Source organism: Anabas testudineus, chromosome 2 (assembly GCF_900324465.2).
Source record: "Anabas testudineus chromosome 2, fAnaTes1.2, whole genome shotgun sequence".
NCBI classification, from domain to species: Eukaryota; Metazoa; Chordata; class Actinopteri; order Anabantiformes; family Anabantidae; genus Anabas; species Anabas testudineus.
In genome coordinates, this window is record NC_046611.1 from 1,587,277 (window position 1) to 1,603,640 (window position 16,364).

The 16,364-nt window shown below is 37.1% G+C and overlaps 2 protein-coding genes across 3 annotated transcripts; both read right to left on the bottom strand.

Moving 5' to 3' along the window:
- Positions 1-71: 71 nt before the first annotated feature.
- On the bottom strand, positions 72-11,532 carry LOC113163807 (solute carrier family 22 member 13). Of its 2 annotated transcripts, none has more exons than XM_026362796.2 (10): positions 11,088-11,532; positions 8,529-8,626; positions 8,223-8,377; positions 5,713-5,881; positions 5,509-5,611; positions 5,293-5,426; positions 4,835-5,046; positions 4,174-4,282; positions 3,847-4,098; positions 72-2,029 (listed from the first exon to the last, which is right to left on the bottom strand). In XM_026362796.2, the coding sequence occupies exons 1-10, from the start codon at positions 11,307-11,309 to the stop codon at positions 1,951-1,953; spliced, it is 1,533 nt and encodes a 510-aa protein (XP_026218581.1). In that variant the 5' UTR covers positions 11,310-11,532; the 3' UTR covers positions 72-1,950. The 2 variants fall into 2 exon arrangements, with proteins under 2 accessions (XP_026218581.1, XP_026218582.1); XM_026362797.2 differs by having other exon boundaries at positions 8,529-8,622; positions 11,088-11,202.
- Positions 11,533-13,760: 2,228 nt separating this feature from the next.
- On the bottom strand, positions 13,761-15,816 carry c2h1orf115 (chromosome 2 C1orf115 homolog). Its single transcript, XM_026349961.2, has 2 exons — positions 15,352-15,816; positions 13,761-14,347 (listed from the first exon to the last, which is right to left on the bottom strand). Exons 1-2 carry the CDS (start codon positions 15,631-15,633, stop codon positions 14,219-14,221), a joined length of 411 nt encoding a protein of 136 aa, XP_026205746.1. The 5' UTR covers positions 15,634-15,816; the 3' UTR covers positions 13,761-14,218.
- Positions 15,817-16,364: the final 548 nt, after the last annotated feature.

Consider the following 16,364-nt stretch of genomic DNA (forward strand, 5'->3'; position numbering starts at 1 on the left):
TGAATGCTGCAATTAAGGACGTTTGGTGCGTTGGAAATCTCAACACCGACGCCTGGGCTATTTTTGATGATTAACCATTGTTTATTGTTACAGTGAAGGTTCAGGAACCATAGTAGTTTCTCTTTTCTCTAAATATCTCGTCAAACACCCCTCACCTGTCATTTTCCCTTCAAAATAAAACCCACAGCATCTCAAATACAAACCTAGTCCTTTACAGAGAGAATAGCACTAAACTGAAACTGAACCTTTGTATGTTTCTCAAAAAAACAAAACACTTTTCAAACTGGATGAACGTAACTTTACTTTGAAAACACTGGAGTGAATTTAAGTTACCTTTAAGAACAGGTTAAGATTTTATTGTTCTTCACCGTTTATATAAAACAAAATTAAAAGTTCACCTCTGGAATCTGTTTCCACCTTTGAGATGTAGGGTGTGTGTGTGTGTGAATTCATTTTGTGCACTTGTATGTTTGAGGTTTATAAATCATGAAGCTTCTGAGTTGACAGCAGGATTAATCTGTCAGGTGCGTTTGATTAAAATGGTGTTTTGAGATTTTTTTACATTTAAGACTTTATGGGGATCATAAATAAATCAGAGTTTAAGGATTTTTAATGTATTTATGCAAAGAATTGTCAATTTGTCAAATAAATGCTCATGCACAAATGAAAACAAATCTAAAAAAAAATAATTAAAATAATCTGATAAAAACCTCAGTTTGATTGGTGATTTTTCTCTTAAGTTTATTTTTTGTTTTTGGGGTACGACACAGAGTCTCCATTTTCCAGAAAAACTCCATCACTGTCAGTGATTTGTGTTAACTGTAGTTAAAACTACTGTTTTCCATTTTAAAACTTCCATTATTCTTAAACTAACTCTAAAAACATGGAAGATGATTTAGGTCTAAAGATGATAGTTGGAGATAGTTAGCTGAATAATGTGGAAATCAATAAAACATTTTCAGTATAACTAATATCAACGTTATTCAGCTGTTTTTAGATCTGTTTTGAATTTTTAAAAACACCTGAATATGTTTGTGTTGTTGCCTGATTGAAGAACGTTTAAAAACACATTAAGTAAATAAAGCTGCAGTTCCTTATCTGTCCTGCAGAGGAAGCTGCAACTGCAAAAATCAAATGTGATCTGCGTGTAAAAAGTCCAGTGTTACTACATCAGTAGACATTTATAGAGCTGTTGTTAAAGAACCACTTTGAAAAGCCTAAAAATATAATATTAATATTATTTCTATACAGTGTTTATAACTGAATTTTAATTTAGACTTCTTCTTCTTCTTCTTTCGGCTTTTCCCATCAGGGGTCGCCACAGCGAATCATCCTTTTCCACCTAAATCTATCATGAACATCTTCTACCCTAACACTAGCCAACCTCATTTAGACTCACGTTTGTAATTTTTGTCATGTTTATTTCTGCTCATTTATTTACTCAGGTCACAGTGTTGTGGATAGATAAAGATCAAGGCACAGGAGATAAAGTGTTTTTCTATCTGTTTCAATCATTTTGTGCATCTCTGGCTGTTTGTATGTAGCTGTTTAATGTATGTCATTCCACATTTTTATAATTATTATCTGTTTAGTTCTCTTTGTAGTTATTTGCATCTCTTCTTCTCTGCAGCATTTATTGTTTTTATTACTTTGTTCCCAGTAATGAGAACAAAGTTTTTCTTTGTCTAGATGAAGCTGTCAGCTCTCAGCTCAGCATGAGGAAAAACATTTCAGTTCAGTTTATTTTCACAGCCATGAAAACTGAACAAAATTAAACATGATTTGAAAAAATAAAGAGAAACTAATCATTCTAAACACGTTTTTTGCTGCACCTTCTCTCCAATATGAATTCACATTGTTTTGTGCCCATATGGGTTTTTGGTCTTTAATGTAAACCAGAACTAGTATTCAGTGTATTCCTAAACAGAATAAGAGTTGGACTGTGTGTGTTCATATCAGTTCCATGTTTGTGTCTTCATTCTGTTCAGGAAGCGCCTCTGTCTTCCTGGTTTGGCTGCTCCCCAGTTTCCTGAAAACACAACAAATCAACATGAGGATTCACTTTACAGCTGTTAATGAGTGTGGGACAGAATATTTTATTTCTATCTTTTTGTGCTCTTAAATGTTTCAACAGCTTGATCTGTGGCTCCACTCTGCTAAATACTTCGTTCTGTATGTTCAAGCTGGATTATGTGAGTGGTTTCTGATGATAGCAGCAAAATTTAAACAAATCAGACCAGATTAGACTGGGTTCCTACACATCTTCAAGTGTTAACATCAATCTGAAATTCGATTTGTAAAATGCAGTTTTGGATTGAATATGATTTAATGTTCAGCCCTGGCTCCTACGTAGCTGCTTTGATTTTTTCACAAACTGGCCAAGACGTAGAGAGTGCAGCACCTGAAGGATCAGACCCCCAGTCCTAAACACTCAGGCTTCTTTGGACTTTAATCTAGTCTGAGTGTGTGGGAACTCACCTGAAACCAGTGGAACATTAATTGATTAGAAGTTTCCAGTCTTTGCTGTAAATGAGAATAAACCCACCAAACCACCTGGACTAGTCAAACACTCTCAGTGTGAGAACACGGTCATGTCTCTCAGCCCCTCCCTAAACCATTTTGTTATTAAGTGATCTTAAATATTAATATTTTACTAAGTTAATATATGACACAAGGCATACTTTGAGCTGTATTTTTGTAACTGATAAGAAGCCACTGATTAGGAATTGTGAGTGATCAAACGTTACGTAAGTTTTAAGTTAAGTTTTAAAATAGGTTTTTATTCTGCTTGATTCATCCTGTCACGTCATCAGTTTTAGCGAGGTCGTTTTGAGAGTTTACACAGAGGTGTTTGCTTGTTCATCAGATTCAAGCAAAGATCCTGAAGTCAGGTTCATCTGGTTTCTCCAGAGCTTGTGAGTTTTTCTTTGGACCTGTTGGTAAACATGCTCTAGATGCCTAAGTAAGACTCTATCACCTTAAGGCAGTGGGGCCCACAGGTTGAGACATGTATTTGGAAACTTTATTGTCTTTTGGTTCATATCAACAACCTGCAGCAGGACCGATAAACAGCTTAGATCTTAGATAGTCAGAGCTACTTACACAGTCATTCAGCAGCTGATCCACCTCTTATTCATTTACATTTACCCTTACTAGCTCATTCACACCCATAACTTTAACTTGAATGATTCTGGCCTCAAAAGCTCCTTTCGAAATCCTAAACATTGGAGTAAATTTGTGTTTCAATAACATGTTCCTACCTCTATTTTTACTAATCTGTGTGTATCTCTTGAGTGTGGCCTGTAACATCTACAGTTTGAGAAGCTTCTATATTTGTAGGGATGCTTGACTGTGATCTGACAACCCCTAACTTCCAACTGTAGCTAAACTTTCAGCTGCAGCATCCTGACCAATGGACATGTCGGCTGCAGGCGCTGTGTAAAATGCCTTTTTACAGGCAGATTGACTCCTGAACGCTGCCCTAAAATGTGAAGTACTGTGGATCATGCTGCACTGGGTCACAGTGCAGCATGATCCACAGGAAGGACACGTCTCTGCCTGCATGTCCCATCCCCCCAGGTAATGGACTCCTAGGTATTCTGAACCTGTTGGTTTGACTCTCACATGTAGGTCACTAAGTATTCTGAATACAAAGACAGAGGAGCTCTGGAGAAACAAGATCAACCAGGCTCTTTCTGGATCTCTTTAACATAAAGACATACACATACATATCTAAAATGAACTGTGAGTGAAAGCAGTACTTGTACTGACATTGCACATTTAACAGACAAGCCTGTTTATATAGCTAAAGTTTAGGTAAATACATTTGTGTGGGTTTTTTCTCACCGTGTTCTCACGAGGGCACATATGTTAAGTGGTCTGGGTCGTGGCTGCCGGTCACAGTCCTCCACCGAATCGGGAAGCGTAACGTCACTGGTCTCTGGCAGCAGTAGGCACAAGCCGCAGCCTACGATTGGTCCGCTGCTGTACACAACCATGGCAGCCAATGTGATTGCTCCATTAGGGCTGCAGGGGACGAGGGTGTTGGCCAGACAGCCGAGCCGGAAACACAGGTTGACCAGGGACACACACCGCTGTCTGGTTTAGAATGATTTGGTTAATATTATACATGTTGAATGTTATAAACTTGTGCAAGTGTGTGTTATTGTGTACCTGACCACAGTGGGGAAAAGCTCAATGCTGTACAGGTTGGAGATGAAGATGGCCGCAAGGATACAGAGTTTTCCCAGCAGAGCGAGACTCATCACCAGCACTGGCTCACCTGCAAATATGACAAATATCAGAAACAGTAACTAACAGTAAATGGTTTTAGTATTTGAAAACACTACAGCTAGTAGCACTCTAAAGCTTTATCAGCCTTTAAAACCAATAAAAGGTTAAATATTATTTAAAGACTGTAGCTAGTGGTTAGTGACTCAAGCCAAGCATGGTCAAGGTTTAATTTTTAGAAACCTTAGCAATCAGTAGATGTTAGCATGAGATGATGTGTAGGTGTTTTTGTTTTCAGCACACTAACGTCTTATGTTTAATATTTAGCCTGTGGTTAATATTTTAAGTTTTCTAATGCTTTATTTAATTAATTGCGGTTTATGTTTAGTCTGTTAATCCAATATTATAAAAAATAAAACAGTGGTATCAAATGTTTGGTTACGTTTTAACATGCTAATATTATAACAATGCTTAGGATGTTAGTCTACTCAGAGTGAATTACTAATAACAACCAAACTAGCTGCCACAGTATAAATATGTAATTTGCAGTTAGTACATGGCTGATCATTTAGAACAACACATATTTACTCTAACACTTTCTCACAATTGTAACTGGACAGCAGTAAGGACACGAAGCAGGCCACTCCACTCAGGAACAGTGAAAGCATGCTGATCGGACGCCGTCCCATGTGAATCAATGGGACGAGTAGGCAGGGCGCTTCTGACAGGCCAGAGAAGAATTGGGCAGCATAAACACCAACACCAAACGAGCCGATGTTCATACAGATACCGAAGTAAGTCAGTGCTGATGCTGCGCTGCAGAATCACAGGATTAACACAAATGAATGCATTTGGTCTTATTTCTCTTTTTACCACCTCACATCTCCCCTCATCTTGTTTCACCTTAAGTAGTCTCTTTACCAAACCCTTGTTTTATTGATTTTAATGTGTCTGATAACAGTATTTATTAGATAAATAAATAACACAATCTTTAACTTTAATTTAGAACATACTAAATAAATATAATGTTAATAATACACAAACCTTGAGTGAGTGTGTTACCTCAGATAGCTCATAATAAACAGTCGCAGAAGAATAGTTGGGTGTCTCAGGTGGTGGATGCTGTTTCTGGGAGCCTGGCCTCCAGGAGGCTCCTCCTTTGGAAGTTCTGTGGCTTTCTCTTCGGAGTCCAACAGCTACATATGCAGAGAAACACACACCTAAAGATTAGTACTCACATGTCCATTACTACTTTTGTGTGTGTGTCTGTGTGTTTACCATGTCCAGGCACTGTTTATCTGCAGGGCTGTTGGCACGATAACGGTCGAGAACATCCCTTCTTCTCCTTAACAACAACCAGCGAGGAGACTCTGGGATTGAACTTGAAAGACAGAAAAAAATCCTCTCATCTGTAAAACAGTATAAGCATTTTAATTGTTCATCTTTTATGTAAAAGACAGGTGCACACATCTGTTCACCTACAAGTAGAGTGGTAGACAGATGAGCTGTGGCAGAGACAGCGACAGATGCAGCTTTGTCCAGGTGGGGCTGAGCCAGGCCAGAGGAGCTCCAGCCATCGTCCCCAGACTGAAGCAGAAAGGTAGGAAGGCAGGTGGCCAAAGCCGATATGCTGGGGCGGTCCACTCCACAGCTGTAAAACAAACATGCTTAAATGTGAAGTTTGCTGCTGACATATCTTAAAGGCTTAGTTTTCCCAAAGAAGTAATTATGACAAAAAGTTTCATAAGGATTTTAAATTAATTCAGTTAATTCTATTCTATGACACCAATTCACAACAAAGATCATCTCAAGGCACTTTTTATAATATGGGTATGACCTTCCAGGATTATATGGACATATTGAACATATACAACTAGAGGAAATTACATAGAAAACCACAACAAAACCCCTTGAGCAGCACTAAGTGACAGCGAAGAGGGAACAGAAGAGACCTCCATTAGAACCAGTCAGATCCCTTCAGGAATTTAGGAGTCCAGACTGTCTGCATCAAAGGAATGCAGTAAACTCAATTTGTTTTGCTGCCATTATGCTCAATTCACAGAATTCATCAAATCATAACTGGCAATGCTGGTAAGCTCAGTTTCAGGTAGCCATTACCTAGATAAATCGATCAGTTTCGATTCACCATCATCGTCTGTTCTTGTGAAATGCATGCTGGAAACCTTGTCTACTCTAAGTTAACACATAGATTAACTTCACTTCAACAGTGTTGGGGTCCAGCCTCAGGCTACGACTGATTAAAGCAAGTTTTTTTTAAGACATACAAGTGTTGCCATTGATAGGCTAGTCATGCATTTCCAGCAACTAACTGTTTCTCCTCCACCAGCACCTTCTTCTCCAGTTCAGCCCGTTACTCCTTCCCCTGTTCAAACCTGTAAACCTTCTTTTAGCTCACCAGACAAATACACAGGTGATGCCGCTAACTGCCCCATACTAAGGTAGCCTTTGTTCTCTCCCATCTAACAGGACCAGCGGGGGAATGGAGTCAGGCTAAGTGGTCGCTGAAGTCGTCTATCTGTTACTCCTTAACAGAGATTACCAAAGAGTTCATTAAAGCCTTTGACCCAACCAAGCCTGGAAAAGAGGCTGTGAAGTGCCTAGCCTAGTGTCTAGACTGTATGCCGTAGTGTTCCGTACTCTTGCGGCCACTGGAACCATGATGCGTTGTTTGATGCATTCTACACAGGTCTGACAGAAAACATCAAGGATGAAATGATGGCCTGAACATTACCGAAATCCCTGGAGGATGTCATTGAAATGGCAGATAGCACTGACCGCTGCTTTAGAAAGAAAATGCCAGAAATGCTAATAGATCTGGTTCCAATTGCACTAGATTTCCCTTTCCATCTTCTGTTCTGCTCCTCGGGAGACCCAGTAATCATTTCAGACCAGCTCCCCAAATTCATGCAGATTGGCAGAACTAGCCTCACCCAAGAAGAGCACAATAGATGATTCAGGAGGAATCTCCGTGTGTATTTTGGGTGCGGTGCTCTCCAAGCTGGCGAGCACAAAATCCATTTATGTGCCCTCTTCTTTCATCACCTGTCCCAGCTGAAAGAAACCAGAACATTGGGGACAGAGAACTCCTGGTGGTAAAGTTGACACTCGAGGAGTTGTGCTACTGGTACTCATAAGTACTGACCTGATCTGACATGTCTTGTCACCTCCAGATCCTGACCAACACACCCACTTGCCATTGTTATCTGTAGGGTCAGCACCTAGGGACTCCTGACTAACCTCCCAAGACTGAGAAAGTCACTTCTGAAACTGCCTCACTACACTCAAGCTTCTTGAAATAAAACTTGTTTTAACCAGTTGTAGCCTGCTGTGTCCCCCTTGAGCTTTGACAAAAATCTAAACCCACTTTGACTTTAGCAAGACCATAATTGTCCCAAATTGTATATACTCTACAGGGTATCTTTACAAGCTGCTTTGCGGTCTGTTGGAACTTTTCTGACCAGTACAATGCCAGTTGAAGGATCGCAATGTAACCCGTAATCTTTCTTTCCCGCACTGTGAAAACCACTTTAAATCTACAATTTACTGCTTAAACACAGCATGTTGTCCTTTCCTTTAATGTTGCAGGCTGTAATGAATTGGCTGCCTCCAGGAACCTTTCAGTCTTTTCTGAAATGACTCCTCAAACCAGAAATCAGCAGGTGCCTGAGGTTAGAAAGCAGCTGGAAGTTGTCTTGCTGCATTAGTACTCAGCCCGGCCAGCATGATTTTGTCTGGACCACTTACTCTTTAATTGTGATCCAGTTAAACTCACTGTAAAACCACTCAACCACACCTCAGTCTTTTTCTTCAGAAAATGGCTTTCAAGCTAATTAACACTTTAAAATAAAACAACAAGAAAAAGGTTAAGATGGAAGAGACGACGAAGCAACAAACTGACTTCGAATATATTTAAATTTAAAATAATTTACTACTTTTATCAGTCAGTGTGGCTGTATAGGTGATGTTGTTACCCAGGCTGAAGGAGCAGATGTTGATGCAGCAGCAGCAGATTCCCGTCAGGCAGCGGACAGCTAGGAAGACGAACGGCTGAGGAAGAACTGCAGGTACAAGACCACAGAAAGCATGCACGCACACACACACCAGCAACACTGGACGCTTTCCATACCTGCACAACATTTACAAAAGTTTTACATCCATAAACATATCCTATATTTTCCAGTGTACCTCCCAGTGTTCTACCATTATGTATAGAGTACATAGAGAAATGTTAAGGTACAGATGATGTAAATGTTATATAAATGTTTTGTGTATTTTACCGGTCAGATATTGCTCCTCCAAACAGAGATCCTACCAGGAGGCCAACCATAAACAGAGTCTGACCATAGGACAACCAGTCTGTCCAACCACACACTGACTGACACACACACACACACACACACACACACACACACACACACAAAAGTCCAAAGTCAAACCCAAGAAATTTTGGCATAATCCTGTGCACTGTGTGGTAATGTAATAAAGCACAATATGCACCACTGAAACAGAATATCTGTATCCAGTATTGTATGTTACTAAATATTAACAATGAAAAAGAAGAATATTATTCAATTTTTCTGGACTGTGAAAAAGTAGTGACAATGATTAGCAGGGTCATCTGTGTATCTTAGATTTTTAGTATATTTGTCCTTTTTTCAGCTCTGACCTACTCTGGCTCTACGTTTCCTACTAAAGTGTCAATAAAGTCTAAAATGTTTATCAGACAGAGCTGTCGGACAAATTTAAATGGAACTAGGCTAGCAGCCGCTAATTCCAGTAAAAACACTAAGATAATAAAGTAAAAACACTAAGATAATAAAGTAAAAACACTAAGATAACAAAGTAAAAACACTAAGATAATAAAGTAAAAACACTAAGATAACAAAGTAAAAACACTAAGATAACAAAGTAAAAACACTAAGATAATAAAGTAAAAACACTAAGATAATAAAGTAAAAACACTAAGATAATAAAGTAAAAAGTAAAAACACTAAGATAATAAAGTAAAACACTAAGATAATAAAGTAAAACACTAAGATAATAAAGTAAAAAGTAAAAACACTAAGATAATAAAGTAAAACACTAAGATAATAAAGTAAAAACACTAAGATAATAAAGTAAAAACACTAAGATAATAAAGTAAAACACTAAGATAATAAAGTAAAAACACTAAGATAATAAAGTAAAAAGTAAAAACACTAAGATAATAAAGTAAAACACTAAGATAATAAAGTAAAACACTAAGATAATAAAGTAAAAAGTAAAAACACTAAGATAATAAAGTAAAACACTAAGATAATAAAGTAAAAACACTAAGATAATAAAGTAAAAACACTAAGATAATAAAGTAAAACACTAAGATAATAAAGTAAAAACACTAAGATAATAAAGTAAAACACTAAGATAATAAAGTAAAAAGTAAAAACACTAAGATAATAAAGTAAACACTAAGATAATAAAGTAAAACACTAAGATAATAAAGTAAAAACACTAAGATAATAAAGTAAAACACTAAGATAACAAAGTAAAAACACTAAGATAATAAAGTAAAAAGTAAAAACACTAAGATAATAAAGTAAAACACTAAGATAATAAAGTAAAAACACTAAGATAATAAAGTAAAAAGTAAAAACACTAAGATAATAAAGTAAAACACTAAGATAATAAAGGTAAAACACTAAGATAATAAAAGTAAAAAGTAAAACACTAGATAATAAAGTAAAACACTAAGATAATAAAGTAAAAAGTAAAAACACTAAGATAATAAAGTAAAAACACTAAGATAATAAAGTAAAAACACTAAGATAATAAAGTAAAAACACTAAGATAATAAAGTAAAAAGTAAAAACACTAAGATAATAAAGTAAAAACACTAAGATAATAAAGTAAAACACTAAGATAATAAAGTAAAAACACTAAGATAATAAAGTAAAAAATAAAACAATAAGAAAAAGTAAAAACACTAAGATAAAAAGTAAAAAGTAAAAACACTAAGATAATAAAGTAAAAAGTAAAAAAACACTAAGATAATAAAGTAAAAACACTAAGATAATAAAGTAAAAAGTAAAAACACTAAGATAATAAAGTAAAACACTAAGATAATAAAGTAAAACACTAAGATAATAAAGTAAAAACACTAAGATAATAAAGTAAAAAGTAAAAACACTAAGATAATAAAGTAAAAACACTAAGATAACAAAGTAAAAACACTAAGATAATAAAGTAAAAACACTAAGATAACAAAGTAAAAACACTAAGATAATAAAGTAAAAAGTAAAAACACTAAGATAATAAAGTAAAACACTAAGATAACAAAGTAAAAACACTAAGATAATAAAGTAAAAACACTAAGATAATAAAGTAAAACACTAAGATAATAAAGTAAAAACACTAAGATAACAAAGTAAAAACACTAAGATAATAAAGTAAAAACACTAAGATAATAAAGTAAAAAGTAAAAACACTAAGATAATAAAGTAAAAACACTAAGATAATAAAGTAAAACACTAAGATAATAAAGTAAAAACACTAAGATAATAAAGTAAAAAGTAAAAACACTAAGATAATAAAGTTTTCCCAGTTCTGTTGATATATAGTCTATATATTTTCCTCTAAACGCTGACGGACAGTTAGCATTAGCAGCTAAGAGTTGGACATTAACAGGGTTAATGTGTAAAGTTAGGGTTGGGTAATGTGTTTTTGAAACCAAATACATGTGTCACTCTACAAAAATGACTTAGAATGAACGGTATTTATGGTAAAACTCACATTAAATAACTTGATTATTGTAGAAAATTAAAAACTATTTCAGAAAAACTCGTGTGATCATTACTCACATCTTGGTTCCCGCTCTCTATCCTCCAATCAGCTTCGCTCTCGGAACGTTCCACGGACCGTGATTGGTTGCTTCCCGATGCCAACGTTCCGTTCGACGCGTTCCCATGGCGACACGTGGCGGCGGCGACAGCGGCCGCGAAAATGTCGAGAAAGAAGAAGAAGGAGGTGAAGACGAAGACGAGGGACAGACGCCAGTGGACGGACAGCTGCAGCGGGGACATGTTGTCACTCAGGGCCTCCCCACCGTGTTGTGGTCTCTGTGAGCTGACGACGTCCTGTCTGTTCTGGTCTCTGGTTCCACAGCTGCTGCTGTCAGATCAGGGTCCACTCCCAGAGCCTGGTTCTCCGCCTCCCGGGTCTAATAAGGACATGAGGTCTGGAGTATTTTAGGACGGAGTGCTGAGACACCATGTGGACACCCGGGTCATCACAGGACAGACAGGGACCAGGTCTGTTTAATTAGTGTCATCACAGGACAGACAGGGACCAGGTCTGTTTAATTAATGTCATCACAGGACAAACAGGGACCAGGTCTGTTTAATTAATGTCATCACAGGACAGACAGGGACCAGGTCTGTTTAATTAGTGTCATCACAGGACAAACAGGGACCAGGTCTGTTTAATTAATGTCATCACAGGACAGACAGGGACCAGGTCTGTTTAATTAATGTCATCACAGGACAAACAGGGACCAGGTCTGTTTAATTAATGTCATCACAGGACAGACAGGGACCAGGTCTGTTTAATTAATGTCATCACAGGACAAACAGGGACCAGGTCCGTTTAATTAATGTCATCACAGGACAAACAGGGACCAGGTCTGTTTAATTAATGTCATCACAGGACAAACAGGGACCAGGTCTGTTTAATTAATGTCATCACAGGACAAACAGGGACCAGGTCTGTTTAATTAATGTCATCACAGGACAGACAGGGACCAGGTCTGTTTAATTAATGTCATCACAGGACAAACAGGGACCAGGTCTGTTTAATTAATGTCATCACAGGACAAACAGGGACCAGGTCTGTTTAATTAATGTCATCACAGGACAGACAGGGACCAGGTCTGTTTAATTAATGTCATCACAGGACAAACAGGGACCAGGTCTGTTTAATTAATGTCATCACAGGACAGACAGGGACCAGGTCTGTTTAATTAATGTCATCACAGGACAGACAGGGACCAGGTCTGTTTAATTAATGTCATCACAGGACAGACAGGGACCAGGTCTGTTTAATTAATGTCATCACAGGACAGACAGGGACCAGGTCTGTTTAATTAATGTCATCACAGGACAGACAGGGACCAGGTCTGTTTAATTAATGTCATCACAGGACAGACAGGGACCAGGTCTGTTTAATTAATGTCATCACAGGACAGACAGGGACCAGGTCTGTTTAATTAATGTCATCACAGGACAGACAGGGACCAGGTCTGTTTAATTAATGTCATCACAGGACAGACAGGGACCAGGTCTGTTTAATTAATGTCATCACAGGACAGACAGGGACCAGGTCTGTTTAATTAATGTCATCACAGGACAAACAGGGACCAGGTCTGTTTAATTAATGTCATCACAGGACAGACAGGGACCAGGTCTGTTTAATTAATGTCATCACAGGACAAACAGGGACCAGGTCTGTTTAATTAATGTCATCACAGGACAGACAGGGACCAGGTCTGTTTAATTAATGTCATCACAGGACAGACAGGGACCAGGTCTGTTTAATTAATGTCATCACAGGACAGACAGGGACCAGGTCTGTTTAATTAATGTCATCACAGGACAGACAGGGACCAGGTCTGTTTAATTAGTGTCATCACAGGACAAACAGGGACCAGGTCTGTTTAATTAATGTCATCACAGGACAAACAGGGACCAGGTCTGTTTAATTAATGTCATCACAGGACAAACAGGGACCAGGTCTGTTTAATTAATGTCATCACAGGACAGACAGGGACCAGGTCTGTTTAATTAATGTCATCACAGGACAAACAGGGACCAGGTCTGTTTAATTAATGTCATCACAGGACAGACAGGGACCAGGTCTGTTTAATTAATGTCATCACAGGACAGACAGGGACCAGGTCTGTTTAATTAGTGTCATCACAGGACAGACAGGGACCAGGTCTGTTTAATTAATGTCATCACAGGACAAACAGGGAACAGGTCTGTTTAATTAATGTCATCACAGGACAAACAGGGAACAGGTCTGTTTAATTAGTGTCATCACAGGACAGACAGGGACCAGGTCTGTTTAATTAATGTCATCACAGGACAAACAGGGACCAGGTCTGTCCACTTAGTGTCATCACAGGACAAACAGGGACCAGGTCTGTTTAATTAATGTCATCACAGGACAGACAGGGACCAGGTCTGTTTAATTAATGTCATCACAGGACAGACAGGGACCAGGTCTGTTTAATTAATGTCATTAAGGGAGTTTTAGAACTGAACTTAATTCTACATTTGAAAAACTGGGTCAGAGTAGTTTTATCTTTATTTATGATTCACACACATTTTAAGATCATGGTTGTTTCTAAAATGACGGATCTTTAAATCACTAATGAAGGAGAAGTTAGAAAAGGAGAGAGGGACATTAAAGATATTAAAGATAGAAAAGGAAAGAATAATGTTAGAAGGATGGATTCACATTTAAATCTTTGTAAATCAGTTTATGAAGTAGATTTATTGAATAAAATCCAGTCATAGTCCTCACAGTTACATCACATAAAAAGTGTGTTAAAATGTACGTGTTTGTTATTTTTGTGTATTAAACACGATATAAAAAAAATACAGTATTCTTTAGAAGGGAAGACGTTATAGAATACATAATACAAAGTCAGTATGAACACACACGTTAGGGTTAGACTGACTTTAAAAAGTGGCATTTGAAAGTTTCTATTGTAAAATTACACTTATTCCTTTAGTCTCATACTTATGCCATTTAATACAAATACAAGTGTCTTCATTATCTATAAATAACAGCAAACTCCTATTAAGAATGATTGATCATTGTTGTCCATTTATTGTACTAAAACCCAGCTCTAAATGTTCTTATGCTCCTGAGCCTCTCTTCCACACGTCTTTGTCCAGGAGACATCATTTTATGACTCGTCCATGTCTCGTCATGTGTTGGTGCCAGCTGCTGTCACCACTGTGGCCATGGCTGACAGCGGCGTGGCGTACGTAGATGCCATGCTCTGTAACCCGGTCATCAGACAGCGCCAGCTGAAACGCAGTGCCTTCCCTACATTCTGCAAGGGACACACAGGAAAGACAAGGTAAACAAAAATCACTTTTTCAAGCTCAAATGCTTTATTGATCTATGATTGAGTGCAATTGGTAAGTGTTAATTTGAACCCCAGTCTCCCACATGGAGGGAACATTTGGTTCCACTTAACATGGCCCCAAATGTAATCTAATGCTAGTACACAGATTCACATTACAATAACTTGGCCAAGCCAGCACAAAATGTGTCATGGATCTGCTCGGCTTCTCACTTTATCTGTGTTTATCATTTCTACAGCCTTGCCTTATCATGTGAAGTCTACTGCAATGTGTTGTGGAGGTCAAAGGTCAACCTCACGCAGCTGCATCAATGTTTAACTGCAGAGCGTTTGTGTAAGGACACAAAAGTTAAACACGTCATTCACTTTTTTTATTTTCATGTTTTGACCTACTCTGAACATGTACATGTATGATTATGATTATACACAATGTATTTTTCTATTTACAGTACATATTCTACAGAAATGCACTTTATTGAACTAGATGTTTTTTAAAACACTAATTTATGTCTCACATTGTAGTTTTATAGTATGGTATAGTAACAATAACATGTATTATTATCATTTTATTATTAATACTATTAGTACTATTGACATATTTATTTAACATTATTTATTTTGATATATTTATAAATGTTTTTGTATTTATGTTCAGTTATTTCGTAATTACTTATTTTATTAATTCTTTTATTTATTCAGTTATTTATTTTATGTAATCTTTTATTCAATTTATTCATTTATTCTTTAATTATTATACAATTTTACAATTCATTATATATTTAATTGTTATTCCATTAGTATTATAATTTAGTTCCTATATAAGTTGGGATAATACATGTTTTTTAATTATTCATCAATTTATTTAGAAATAAATTATAAACCGTGACTAACATAATGTAGCATTGACATCAGTGTTTAGCAATCTAAACATTTTACTACAGATGTTTTTGACTTTGCAGGCCTTTTCTTACCTTCCTGTACTTTTTAAACTTCTTCTTCTTCTTCCTCTTCTTCTCCTCCTTTCTCTTTCTCCTCTCCTCTGCCGTCTCCTCTTTCTCCTCCTCCAGCTCCTCAATCAGAGGTTCGTATTTGTCCGGCAGAACAGAAAAAAAAACTTCTTTGGATGTTTTCTGTTGCTTCTTCCCTGCTGAAGGAGCTGCCTTGTCCTTCTGTTCCTGCTCTCCCATCCCTCGTCCTCTCTTGTCTGTCGCTGTGCCTCTCCCCTCTTTGTCCTCTGACCTCCTGGTTTTCATGCAGGAGGACCTTTGGAGCGAGGAGGAGTTAAACTTTATTAGTAGCCTGAAGCTGACAGGAAAGACTGTAAGAATTGATATAAAACACACAGGGCAGGATTAGAAGAAGAATGTGGAGATTACTTTGTTTTTGTGGAGTAAACTGCAGTTTTTAAAACTTTACCAGAAGTTTTACTCACCAGGAACTGCAGTTTGTGCAGCAGCTGCTGGGTTTTCTCCAGTTTGATTCTCTGATGTTTGTTTTACAGAATAAACACTGAAACTTCTCACCGACACTGAGTCAACATTAAAACTAGAAAAACAGAAAAGTGCCGGATTGCTTCAAGCAATTTTTCAAAAATGTCTTGACATTTACTAAAGTTTGAGTCATAAAATTACAGTGAATGAGTAGGAGGCAGATCCGTATACTGGCACTGTTTTAAACTTTAAAGTTGTTTTAAAGTAGTTTCTGGCTATTTTCATGTGTACTTTGCTCAGCAACTCTATTTTTGGTAATTTTCTGATCTCTTTGTGGTCATGTATTTGGTCATTTTTGCATCTCTGGGTTCATGTTCTGTAGATTTTTGGTTGTCATCTGTTTATTTTGATAATTATTCAGCTGTTTATGGTCATTTTATGTCTACTTTATTCTATTTTTCTTTCTTCTTTATCTCTTTGTGGTCTTCTTTTACCTCTTTCCTTATTTTTCATGCATCACTGAGATTTCAAATATGTAATATTTACATTTTTTA

Coding starts and splice junctions, on each gene's coding strand:
- LOC113163807 (XM_026362796.2), bottom strand. CDS start 11,309: ATGTCCCCGCTGCAGCTGTCCGTCCACTGGCGTCTGTCCCTCGTCTTC. Junction 5,612..5,712: donor ATCTGTCTACCACTCTACTT/GTAGGTGAACAG, acceptor CTGTCTTTCAAG/TTCAATCCCAGAGTCTCCTC. Junction 4,099..4,173: donor CTTTTCCCCACTGTGGTCAG/GTACACAATAAC, acceptor ATTCTAAACCAG/ACAGCGGTGTGTGTCCCTGG.
- c2h1orf115 (XM_026349961.2), bottom strand. CDS start 15,633: ATGAAAACCAGGAGGTCAGAGGACAAAGAGGGGAGAGGCACAGCGACA. Junction 14,348..15,351: donor AGTTTAAAAAGTACAGGAAG/GTAAGAAAAGGC, acceptor TGTCCCTTGCAG/AATGTAGGGAAGGCACTGCG.